General features: G+C 48.2%; 1 protein-coding gene across 1 annotated transcript; it reads right to left on the bottom strand.

Annotated features, from left to right (window-relative positions):
• Window positions 1-1,070: 1,070 nt before the first annotated feature.
• LOC103212814 (zinc finger protein 280A) lies at window positions 1,071-9,996 on the bottom strand. Its single transcript, XM_007958752.1, is given in 3 exon segments — window positions 1,071-1,103; window positions 8,515-9,311; window positions 9,516-9,996. Coding segments are annotated over 3 exon segments (1,311 nt in total).
• Between the last annotated feature and the right edge of the window lie 3,367 nt (window positions 9,997-13,363).

Below are 13,363 nucleotides of genomic sequence, written 5' to 3' on the forward strand. Positions count from 1 at the left end.
AGTGGGTGTGGTTTGGGCTTTGCTTCTGTGAAGATTGACAGCCTTGGAGACCCTGTGGGCAGTTCCACTCTGTCCTCTAGGGGCGCTGTGGGTCGGAATGGACTCCACTGCAGTGGGTTTGGCTAGGACTTTGCTTCCCTAAAGATGACAGTCCTGGAGACCCTCTGGGGCAGATCCACTCTGTCCTCTAAGGCAGCTCTGGGTTGGAACAGACTCCATGGAAGTGGTGTTTTATTTTTTATTTTATTTTATTTTTCTTAAGTAGGCTATTAAGTGTGCAAATGCATGACGAAAAAGTTTGAAATGTGCGAATGGCCAAAATGGGGAACAGACGCACGAAAGCTGTCGGAAAAACGACACCTGGCAGACCGCCTCGTGGCCCCAACCTGCACTCTGTAAAGAACACGGTACTGGGGAGCGCCATAAGGCGAAGCGCAATACAAACGAGGTGCGCCTGTATTACCCCCCCCCCCAAAAGAACCTGTTCTTCCAAAGGAGCCGCCTCAGAAAAGCAACCCCCGAGCTGTGAGCCACCCGCATCCCACGCCTGGAGGCCACCGGGCCAGCCTGGTCCAGGAGCTCAGCCGGTTGCATCAGAGCCGGGCAGGCACGCAGTGAGTGGGACCCACTTGCGGTGGACAGAGAGCCACACGTGATGGGAAAAGGGAAAACCGCACTAAGGGCTCTGAGCCCGAAAAACGCCAGGACTCGGGCGCGCGGGTCCCCAGTGGGCGACCTCGTGGGGGGAGGGGAGGCCCGCGGGGACCAGGCGCCCGTTGAGGGGGAGCCGGGAACGCCGGGCCGCCAGCCTCCCTCGGGGCTGCCCGCACAGGTCCTTACCGGCCGGCCGCGGAGTCCCCGGGCTCCCGGCGGCGCTGCGGGGCCGAGGCGCTCAGGGCAAAGCCGTGGCGACGACGCCTCCTCAGGCCCAGGCGCCGCCGCTGCCGCCCCCGCCTCCACTGTAGCCGCTTAATCCGCACGCGCGCCCGCTGCGGACTCTGATTGGCTGCTGAGCCACAGGCCTCGAGCCCTGTGGGGGCCGTGGGGCGCATGCGCGCACCTGAGCGCCCCTAGCGGCGACTGTTGGCGCTTGCAGCGTCGGGCTGCAGGAAGGGGGAGTGGGGAAGGTGGGGGAGGTAGGGAAGGAACCCCCGGAAGAGTCTGGGGCGCCCCAGTTCCAGAGCTTCCAGAGAGGTTCAGGGATATATCTGACCTCCCCGGGGCAGCGGTCATTATCCTCAGGCGTGGGCCCTTTCCACAGCCACCCCAGCTCCCTGCTCCATGCTCAAGGAACTTGACTCTGTGGCTGGCCCATGCACCTATGTTCAGGGCCCTGCCATAAGGCCAGTTTATAGCCTGCATGGTTGGCTGCCTTGGCATCCATACATTCCTCCTCCTTTATCTTTCACCCAGTTTCTAACAAGGTCTTTCCTATTTCACCCTACAGCCTCTCAGTAAGGTTTGTACGTAAATGGCCCTCCAGGGCATGCCCCATGTGGTTTCCTGTGATAGAAACCCATCACTGTCTTATAACTGCAGAGTCCCTGAGTGGCCCACGTGGTTCAAACCAGGTAATTCCAGTTCGACGCCTTGCTGAAAAGTTGCATTTCCACCCCAGATATATTGCTGTTAGCTGCCATAGAATTGATTCCAACTCATAGCAGCCCTTTGTATAACAGAACAAAGCACTGCAGTCACTGTGTGTTCTGATTACCTGCCCTGACAGGAATATACCACAAATGGGATGGCTTGAACAAACAGGAGTTTATTCTCCTATAGTTTGGAGGCTAGAAGTCCTAGTTCAAAGTGCCAGTCTCTACGGACTGGGTGAAAGCCCCTCAACCTTGGGCTTCAGCTCTGCCTCTTGCTCCGTGGGCCGGCCAACATGCTACTCCATTTCATGCCAGTCTCTTCACCAATTAATGCCTGAAGGCAACCCACTCTGCCAGTAAGTGGCCTGTACAATGGCACCGGCTTTCTCCTACGTGGGCTGGTAAGGCTGTCTCTGTTTAATGCCGGTCTCTTGGCTCTGCTCCTGCCGTCTGTCATGCCATATGCCAAGGTCTCTCTGCCAGGGTCTCAGGTCAAGGACTCACTCCACTCCTTTTTCCACATTTCAGGTATCTGTCAGAGCAGCACCCCACTCTCGGTACCAAATTCTGTTCTAGTTCCCTAGTGCCACTTTGACAAGAATATATCACAAATGGGATGGCTTGAACAAACAGGAGTTTATTCTTATAATTTGGAGGCTTTAAGTCCAAGTTCAAAGTGCCAGGCCCTAGGGGCTGTGTGAAAACTCCTCAACCCTGGGTTGCAGCTCTGCCTCTTGCTTCTGGCCCACTGAAGCCAGGCGTATCTCTTCACTCAGGCAGCTACTGGCTGCTGAGGCTTGGCCCAAGGTTGACAAATCAAATGGCACAGTCCTGATGTTACCCAACCACATGGTAGGCCATTAATTCAAGTCCATTGTAAGTCCCAAGGTCAGCAGAGCATGGCAGGCTGCTGAACAATGACACGGCTACATGCAGGGTCCAAGCGTGCCATAAGCTGGAGACCATTCCCCAAACTGTTTCTTATGTATATGAAGCAGACCACGTATCCAAAGCAGCTCAGCTGTTCCAAAAGATTCCACCATGGAATTAATCACTAATCTCACCATGGGGAATATGTTCAGCTGCCCAGCCACTCAACCAGGCCCAGCCAAGTTGACAGACAAATGTAAACCACCTGTCACTCCGTCTCACTGAGGGTCTTCCTCTCTTTTGTTGATCTTCTGTTTTGTTGGACTGCTAACCAGAAGGCTGACAGTTCAAACCCACCAGCCGCTCCTCAGAAGGAAGGTTGGACAAGCTACTTCCATAGCGATCAATACCACCTTGGAAACCCAAGGAGGGGTCACTATGAGTCAGATCCAACTAGACAGCAGTGAGGTTGTTTTTTTTTTTTTTTTCCTGGTTCTGCTTTGCCAAGAATGATGTCTTTCTCCAGGGATTGGTCCCTTCTGACAATATGACCCAAGTACGAGAGATGAAGTGTGGCCATTCTCGCTTCTAAGGAGCATTCAGACTACACTTCTTCCAGGACAGATTTGTTCATTTTTCTCTCGGGGGGGTGGGGTTGACATTGAGTCAATTCCAACCCATAGCAACCCCCATAGGGTATCCAAGGCTGTAAATCTTTATGGCAGTAGATTGCTTCATCTCTCCCCCAAGGAGCAGCTGGTGGGTTTCAACTGCCAGCCTTCTGGTTGGCAGCCAAATGCCTTACCCACATGGTTACCGGAGCTCCCTGTTCTTCTGGCAGTCCATAGTATATTCAATATTCTTTGTCAACACTGCAATTCAAGTGTATGAATTCTTCTTCAAACTCTAAACTAAACTCACTGCCATAAAGTCAATTCCAACTCATGGCGACCCCCATTGGGTTTCCAAGACTTTAAAACTTTATGGAAGTAGACTGCTCTATCTTCCTTCCACAGAATGGCTGGTGGGTTTGAACCACTGACCTTCTGGTTAGCAGCCAAATGCCTTATCCACTACACCACCAGACCTCCTTCTTCAGTCTTCCTTATTCATTGATCAGCTTCCACATGCTGGAGGTGATTGATGATGTCACGGCTTGGGGCAAGTGCACCTTAGTCTTCAGAGTGGCATGACGTTTCTTCCAGTATCACAGCCACAGTCGAGCCACCACAGGGCCACAAACTGGCAGATAAGTGGTGGTTATTGGAATATAGTCACACTCACACATTTAGGGGTTTTCTGTGGTTACTCTCTGGCTACAGCAGAGCTCATTAACTTCCACCAGGCCTCAAGGCTGGCAAAGGGGCTGCAGTGGGACAGTAGTTAAAGCATTGGGCTGCTAACCAAACGGTCAGCGATTCAAACCCACTCCAAGGGAGAAAGATGAGGCAGTCTTCTCCTTGAAAACTCTCTAGAGCAGTTCCCCTCTGTCCTCTAGGGGTGCTGTGACTCAGTGGCAGTGGGTTTGGTTTGGGCTATGCTTCGGTGAAGATTTACAGCTTTGGAAACCTATGGGGTAGTCCTAGTCTGTCCTCTAGGGGCACTATTAGAATCAAGTCAGAGGCAGTGGGTTTGGGCTAATGCTGGCGAAGATGAAAGTATTTACTATCTGTCCCTTTATGAAACTTTGCTGACCCCTGGTTTAGGTGCCTCTTCATTTTTCCTTTTCCTAACTTATTGTTATTGTAAATACAGAAGTAACAACACATTTGCAATTCCCACAATCTTCCCATGTGCCATTCACCGACATCAGTTACGTTCACCGTATGGTTCGACCAGCACCTTTAGTCACTCCCAAATTTTCCCATCACCCTTAGCAGCAGGTCAGTGTTCCACTCCTGCCTGCCCACCCCTACTAATAAACTTGGGTCTTGTGATCGTTGGAGCTGTGTGTCAACTTGGCTGAACCACAATTCTGTGTGGTTTAAGCAATTGTGATGTGGGTTGTTCCAAATGATGGGATCAGATCTGTATGTTTTGAGCAGCCAATCCATTGGAAGTGTGTCTCCCTAGGGGTGTGGCCTGCTTCCAGTGTATCTATGGACATCCTGGGAAGAGACACTCTTCTGAGGATCAGGATCCTGTTGTGCTGCCTACAACTGTCCGTGAGCAAACAATCCACCATTCGGCCTGGAGATCTTGGATTCGTCGTTCGTTAGAGTCAACAGCCAGGATACTGCCTGCCAACCTTGAGCTCCTCAGCCCCTGCAGCTGTGAGAGTCAGGAAAAGCCTCCAGCTTGATGTTTGATCCAAGAACTTTGGACTTGCCAGCTTCTATAAGGAGCTCTGGTAACATAGAATCTAAGGCATTTGACTGCTCACCAGAAGGCTGGCGGTTCAAACCCACCAGCCACTCCTCAGAAGGAAGGTTGGGCAATCTACTTCATAGTGATACTGCCTTGGAAACCCAAGGAGGGGTTGCTATGAGTCGGAGACGAATCAAGGGCACATAACAACAACAACATAAGTGTGCAAGCCATTTTCCTAAGATAAATTTCTCTTTCTCTCTCTCTATAAGCTTTACTGGTTTTGTTTCTCTAGAGAACTCAGTCTAACACAGGTCTCTATACACCTGCCTAGTCTAAATATCTCCTGTTAGTGGGGTCACATCATATACGTCCTCCTTTCATGACAGACTTCTTTCACTCAGCATGATGTTTTCAAGGTTCATCCATGTGGTAGCATGCACCAGGACTTCATTTCTCTGATGGCAGAGTTTTATTCTATTGTGTCTGTGGACCACATTTTGCTTATCCATTCCTCAGTGGATCAATCTTTTCCTATGGCCAGTTCTGCCTGGCATTTGTCTTCCTGAACTTCTGAAAGAACCAGCTTCCAGTTCCCTCTTCTGTTATTTTCTCCTCTCTTTCATGTATTTCCTCCACACTTTAGTATTCTCTTTTTTCCTGTCTCCGTAAGTTTGCTCTCTTGATCCTCTTTGCTTCTTAAAAATGAATGCCTACCTCATTTCTTGAAACCTCTCTACTTTATTTAATGCTATAAATTTCCCTTAACTTCTGACTAAACTGTCTCCCAGTTTTGGCCCCACAATATGTTCACTGGCATTCAATTCCAAGTATTTCATATTCTCCCTAATGATTTGCTTTTAGGCACAAGAAAAAACAAAAAAACCAAACCCACTGCCATTGAGTTGATTCCAACTCAATGAACTCAGAGCAAAACTGCTCCACAGGGTCTCCAAAGCTGTCAATCTTTATGGAAGCAAAGCCCAAATCACACCCACTGCTGTGGAGTTGATTCTGACCCATAGCGCCCCTAGAGGACAGAGTGGAACTGCCCCACAGGGTCTCCAAGGCTGTCAATCTTTACGAAAGCTGACTGCCTCATCTTTCTCCCATAGAGCATCTGGAGGGTTACAAGTGCTGCAGCCAAGTGCTTTAACCATTGCACCACCAGGGGGGAAATCATCCAACACTGGTACCTAACTATTAACTAAACTCCTGGCGTTACACAGGTTCACTAGTTTTCCCACTGGTGTCCTGTTTCTGCTCCTGGATTCCATCCCAGGTTGTTGTTGTCTGCTGTGAAATCTGTTCTGACTCACAGCGACCTTGTGGGACAGAGTAGGACTGCCTCCATGGAGTTTCTTTAAAGAGGCACATTGCTAAGTCCTTTCTTCCACAGAGCCGCCGATGGGTCCAAACTGCTGATCTTTCAGTCAGCAGCTGCGCACTAAACCACTGCACTCAAGGGCTTCTTCCAGCCAGTTCACCATGTTGCATCCATTCATCCATTCATTCATTGCTTTCCCTTCACTTTAGTTAATACGTGTCTACCTTCTAGTTAAGGAACTCTGGTGGTGTACTGGTTAAGACATTTGGCTGTTAAAGTCAGAGGTTTGAACTCAACAGCCACTCTGTGCAAGAAAGATGGGACAGTCTGCTTCTGTAAAGCTTTATAGCCTTGGAAACCCAATGGTGGTTGCTATGAGTTGGAATCAGTTCAATGGCAATGGTTTTATTTTTTATTTTTTTTGACCCTCTAGTTAATGGTTTACCCTTCCTTCCCCACCCACCACTGGTAACCATCAAAGAATATTTCTTTTTATGTGAAAACCTTTTTCTTGAATTTTTACAACAATGATCTCATACAACATTTGCCTTTTTTTGTGACTGACTAATTTCACTCAGCATCATGGCCTCTAAGTACATCCACATCATGAGATGTTTTACAGATTCATCCTTGTTCTTCTACATTGTCTAGTATTCAATTGCTCCTAAGGACCCCAGTTGGTCACTCCATCCCTCTGTGGATGGGCACCTGGTTGACCCATCCCTCTGTGGACGGACATTGGTTGACCCATCTCTCTGTGGACAGGCACTTGGTTGACCCATCCCCCCATGGACGGGCACCTGGTTGACCCATCCCTCTGTGGACAGGCACTTGGTTGACCCATCCCTCCACAGATGGGCAACTGATTGACCCATCCCTCCACAGATGGGCACCTGGTTGACTTGTCTCTCTGTGGATGGGCACCTGGTTGACCCATTCCTCTGTGGATGGGCACCTGGTTGCTCCAAACTAATGAAGGATGGGCATTTAGTTTGGGCGTTCTTCTTGTTCTGGTTACCTAGTGCCGCTCTGACAAGAATATACCACAAATGGGATGGCCTTAACACACAGGAGTTTATTCTTACAATTTGGAGGCTTTAAGTTCAAGTTCAAAGTGCCAGGCTCTAGGGGCTGGGTGAAAACCCCTCAACCTTGGGGTCCAGCTCTGCCTCCTATTCCCGGCCTATTGGAGCTAGAAGCATTTCTTCACTCAGACAGCTGCTGGCTGCTGAGGCTGAGCAGCCCCAAGGTGGACAAGTAAAAAGGCACAGTCCCGATGTTACCAAACCACACGGCAGGCCATTAACTTAAGTCCATTGTAAGTCCCAAGGTTGGCAGAGCATAGCAGGCTGCTGAGCAATGACACAGCTACATGCAGGGTCCAAGTGTGCCATAGGCTAGAGACCATTCTCAAAACTTCTCCTTATATGCAGGAAGCAGTCCACACCCCAAAGGCAGCTACTCAGCTGCTCATAGTAGATTCCACCATGGAGTTGATTACCAGTCTCATCATGGGGAATGCTACTACATCCAGCTGCCCAGCCTCTCAACCAGGCCTAACCAAGTTGACACACAAACATAACCACCACAGTGCACAATGCTGTGATGACCTGAGTGTCCCACACTGCATTTAGTCATCAAGTCTCCATAGCATCTTCTAGTCTAGGACTCTTGATCAGACTTTCTTTACTTTTCATGGCCTTGGTAATTTTAAAAGAGCTCTGGTGGTCCAGTGGTCAAAATATTTGGCTGCTAACCAAAAGATCAGTGGTTTCAATCCAGCTTCTCTGTGGAAGATGAGGTAGTCTTCTTCCATTCTAGCATTCATCCTATAGCTATGAAATTAGTACAGACACACAGCAAAAGACATGCACAAAACATCTATAGCAGTTTCATTCAAAGTAGCAAAAGAATCAGCCTCAAGGGAAAATGGATATATAAACTGCTGTAATTGTTCAATGGGATGCCATCCAACAATGAAAAAGAATGCTTTCCTGCTACACCTGAGAAGGATGCATCTCAGACATTTAAAAGAAGTCAGAGTCAAGAAACCTGTAGTGTGATTTCATTTATTTCAAGTTCAAAGCAGGCAACAAAAGTATTCCATGCCCATATCAGTCAGAATAGTAGGGGGTGGGTTGACTAGGAAGGGGCAAAACAGAGTTTTGGGCTACTTCTTTACGCTACGTAGACACAGAAGTGTCACTGGGAAACCCTACGTGAGATAAGATTGCTCATTAGAATCTGAAGCCAAAATATGCAGATGGCCTAGCCTCAACTCTGCTTTCAGAGTTCCTGTGAGCTGGTAGAACAGAACTTTCAGCCAGAACTCTAGCTGCAAGGGAGTCAGGAAAATCTAGTCCTCAGAGCTACTCTCTTCAGTTCCAACACGTGACAGCCAGGGTCACTGTTGCTCACAGTAGTGGATGTTGCATCTCTTGATCCTCATTGATCTGAAGTTTGATTAATAACCCAGGTTGCTAGAGGCAACCTGTTCAGTTGCTCTGGCTTTTTGAACGTTTGGTGGTTCTTAGTTTCATGCCCCATTTTCTCCTTCAAGGACAAGAACTGGAGGCGGCATTTGGAACACTGAAAGACCCTCTTCTTCCAGTGACTCCAACAATGATTCATGTACGGGTTTGCTGTTTTGAAAACCTTGAGGCAGAACGGACAGAGCAAGCTCTTTGTGTTCTCATGGCAGGTTCTGAAGTGGCTGTCCACCTCAGCAAAGGCAGACGACCGGTAATTACAAACCTGACACACGTAGGGCATTTCTCCAGGCTTGTGAGTGTCCTTCATATGTTGTAGGAGAGCCTGGTCCGTGTCGAACGCCAGCTCACAGATCTTACACACAGCAGACGGCTCCTGGAGGATGTGCACACACTCGATGTGGCGCTGCAGCTGGAAGGGAGTGGGGAACTGCCGATGGCAGTGCTGGCAGATGGTGTGGCTGTCCCAGCTGTCCCCCCTCTGCCTCTCAAGTTCCAAATGGTGCTTCATGTGGTTCATGAACCTGACGTTCTTTAGGACCTTCATGCAGCTGAAGCATTTAAAGGTCGTGTGAGTCTTCTGTTCAGGCTGCCCATGTCCGTCATGGTGTCCGTAGTAGAAGTCACGAAGTAACACGACCGGAATTCCTTTCTGGGAGTTAGTGGTCTTGTGCTGACTTGCTTGTCTTGAAAACTCTATGTCCACCAGTCTTCTAAAGCTATTTTCTGTGGTGGGATTCCTAAGATTCAAATATGTCTTATCGTTTGTGCAGGCCCGAGGAAACGATGCTTCATTCTGACCCAGACTTGATGAGGTGTGAACATCTGAGGGTGTACTCGAGTTCAGTGTAGGAGAGACCGCTGATGGGTTTCCATTTCTACTGTTCACATCTGAAGTGGAACATCGTTTTGCACCGGGAGCACTCTCACCTGCACCATCTACAGAAAGAGCAGTGCCAACCACAGGCTGAATCCAGGAGAGCAGATCTGAGGAATTCTGAGACATGGACTGGGGGAAGCTCCTTCTGTGACCCCGTGGGGAGGAAAAACTGGTAACAGGATCATCTGTGGCTCTCAATCCAGCTTGAGAATCTGGCAAGGAGGCCACCTCTTTGGACATAAAGGTTCCGTGATTCTCAGGCTGCCATGTGTGACGAGAACCTTGACTGGGGTAGCCTCTCTTTCTTTTTGAGTATGGACCTGGGACGGTTCTGTTCAAAATGTTTGAAATGACTGGTTTTGGATTGGAAATCCCCTGCACAGAGTGAATGTCAGCATCTTTATCAACATGATACACCCTGACGAAAATCAGCTCAGCGTCCTCACCATCACAGTCCCCACCTTTGGCTTCTCGCACACGTTTCCGTGCTTCTGGCTCATGTTCTTTCTCACGCAAGGAGAGAGCTGCCATGTTGGATTTTTTTTTTTTTTTTTTTTTTTGATTGAAGGAAGTGGCCCCTTCAACTTCCTGGGCTTTCTTTTACATAAATTGCCACCTAGGTACAACCAACCACAGGACATCCAGTCAGTATTTCTTTGGAAAGACAGAATCATTGCTTTATTTAATCCTCCCCCCAAAGAGATAAATGACTATCAGCATCCCTATTTTACATGTGCGAAAACAGGCTCAAGCAATCTGAGGTAGTAAGAGGCTGGCACTCTCATGGTGTAGTGGTTAAAGCGCTGAGCTGCTAATCAAGAGGTTGGCAGTTTTAACCCACCAGCCACTCCATGGGAGAAAGATGAGACAAACTACTTCCATAAAAATTGACAGCCTTGGAAATCCTGTGGGCAGTTCCATGCTGTCTTCCAGGGGTGCTGTGAATTGGAATTAAGGGTGTGGTTTGGGCTCTGCTTCTGTGAAGACTGACAGCCTTGGAGACCCTGTGGTGCAGTTCCATTCTGTCCTCTAGGGGTGCTGTGGGTCAGAATCAACTCCCAGGCAATGGGTTTGGGTTTGGTTTTGGTATGATCTGGAAGCAACTCTTAGCTATTTTAAAGGATATGCCTAGTATTAGGATGAGGTGGATGTGATGTCTAATTTAGGGTACACAGTTTAGGGAGGCACCCACACTTAGCTGTATGATGTGTGCCTACTTAAATCTTGTTTTCCAAGTGCTCACCTAGCTCTGTACCTAGATCTGCAAGAGGGTACCTTGAGTGGTTAGTTTGTATTCTGAGACTGCATGGGTGGAGAGATAAAGTTGGAAATATGGGTAACTAGTTGGTGAAGGGTTGGGGCTGGATGAGACCCTGACAGTCTGGGACCCTGTACTGCAGTGGGCATGGGCTGTGTAAATTACGAGTGTTCCCCTCTTGGTGGCTTTCTCCTGGTAATGCTAGCATTTTATAGAGCTTGGACCACAATCAGAAGCTCAGAGTCCCAGCCTAGAATCAGATAAACCAAGGCTTTAAGCCTGACTCAACCTCTTACTGCACCAGTTGTCCTTGTCAAGTTGACCCTGACTCATGGAGACCCCATGTGTGTTGCAGAGTAGAACTGTGCTCCATAGAGCTGTCACTGGTTGTTTTTTCACAAGTACACCCCCAGACGTTTCTTCTGCGTGCCTCGGGGTAGACTTGTTAACAGCTGAGTACCTTAACCATTTACACTACCTGGGCACTCCAACCTCTTATTGAAACCAAACCAAACCAAACCACACCCACTGCCACTGAGTCCATTCCAACCCACAGCGCCCCTAGAGGACAGAGTGGAGCTACCCCACAGGGTCTCCAAGGCTGTCAATCTTCACAAAAGCAAAGCTCCAACCACGTCCACTGCCATGAACTCGATTCCGACCCACAGCGCCCCTAGAGGGTAGAATGGAACTGCCCCACCGAGTCTCCAAGGCTGTCAGTCTTCACAGAAGCAAAGCCCAAACTCCACCCACTGCCTGGAGTCCATTCTGACTCACAGCGCCCCTAGAGGACAGAGTGGAACTGCCCACAGGGTCTCCAAGGCTGTCAATCTTCACACAAGCAAAGCCCAAACCACACCCACTGCCATGGAGTCCATTCTGACTCACAGCGCCCCTAGAGGACAGAGTGGAAGTGCATGCACCACAGGGTCTCCAAGGCTGTCAATCTTCACAGAAGTAGATTGCCACATCTTTCTCCCAAAGAGCAACTGGTGGGTTTGAACTGCTTACCTTTCAGTTAGCAGCCCAATGCTTTAACCACAGCACCACCAGAGCTCCTTCTAGAGTAGACAGTAGGTGCTAAATCTTTGTTAAATAAATGAATAGTAGCTGTTGTTAGTATGGGAACTGTCGTGTGCAACAGAGTCTAATCCACCAATTATAGGTTCTCCAAGAATGTAAATCAATGCTAAATTGAAATGATTAAAATTACCATGTGAGGACAAATGTAACCCGTGTGTGTGTGTGTAGACTGGCGTTGATGACATAGATACAGAGGATACAGACAGATATTTGTGTAGACACAGATGTACACGTTTTGTGAAACAGTACCTGCACTATACACGATGCACTCTGATACCATCAATGCTGTTAACACATTCCACTGACTCTAAGGGCACATTTTGCACTATCTCTGATATCAGATTGACATCATATACTTTTTTTTTATTTTACAGTGGTATCAAAATCATAAAGAGATGGATTGACACAGTGGCTGTGACAATGGGCTCAAGCAGAGCAATGATTATGAGGTTTATGTAGGACCGGGAAGTGTTTCGTTCCATTGTACATGGGATTCCTGTGAGAAGAAAACAACTTGATGGTACCTGATATGGCACAGTGCCTAAGGCACTAGACTGCTAACCAGAAGGCTGGCGGTTCAAACCCACCAGCCACTCCTCGGAAGGTAGATGGGGCAATCTATTTCTGTAGTGACACTGCCTCGGAAACCCAAGGAGGGGTCGCTATGAGTCAGAGACAACTCGATGGCACATAACAACAAAAATAACATGAAGATGATGTGGCAACCTACGGACTGCGAAAAACATCTGTGGGAACACTCAATCCATAGGGTCTAGTCTCTGAAATATAGAGAAAATGTCTACAACTTAACAACAAAAAGATAAATAACCCAACCAGAGATGGGGCAAAGGACATGAACAGACACTTTAGCAAAGAGGATATTCCAGGGGCCAACAGATACATGAAAAGAGGTTCAATCAGAAAAGACAGGTGAAAACCATTTCACTCTCACTAGGGTGGTTGTTCTGGTAGCGTAGTGCCTAAGGCATTTGACTGCTAACCAGAAGGCTGGCGGTTGAAACCCACCAGCCACTCCTCAGAAGGAAGGTTGGGCAATCTACTTCCATAGTGATACCACCTCAGAAACCCAAGGATGGGTTGCTATGAGTCAAGTCCAACTTGATGGCAAATAACAACAACAAACAACAAGGGTGGTTCAGATATGTAAAAAACATAAAACAAAATAAAAACAAAAAATAATACACGTTGGAGGGATGTGGAGAAACTGGAACCCTCCTCCACTGCTGGTGGGAACATGAAATGGTACAGCCATTGTGGAAAACAGTGCAGACATTCCTCAGAAAACTGAAGGTAGAGCTGCAATGACCCAGCAATTCCGCTCCTCTGTGTGTACCCTGTGATGGGTTGAATTGTGTCCCCTAAAATATGTGTTGTAAAGCCCAACCTCTACGACTATGGGAGTAATTCCATTTAGGAATGGGTTGTCTTTGTTATGTTAATGAGACAGGATTAGTGTCTTGTGTATCTTGCCATAGTCTCTTTTGAGACCGCAAAGAGATTAAACGAGCCAGTATAGAAGCAGAGATGAGGGAAGAG

This window comes from Orycteropus afer, unplaced genomic scaffold (genome assembly GCF_000298275.1).
Source record: "Orycteropus afer afer isolate SDZICR_OR568_19922 unplaced genomic scaffold, OryAfe1.0 scaffold01117, whole genome shotgun sequence".
In the NCBI taxonomy this organism is placed as follows: domain Eukaryota; kingdom Metazoa; phylum Chordata; class Mammalia; order Tubulidentata; family Orycteropodidae; genus Orycteropus; species Orycteropus afer.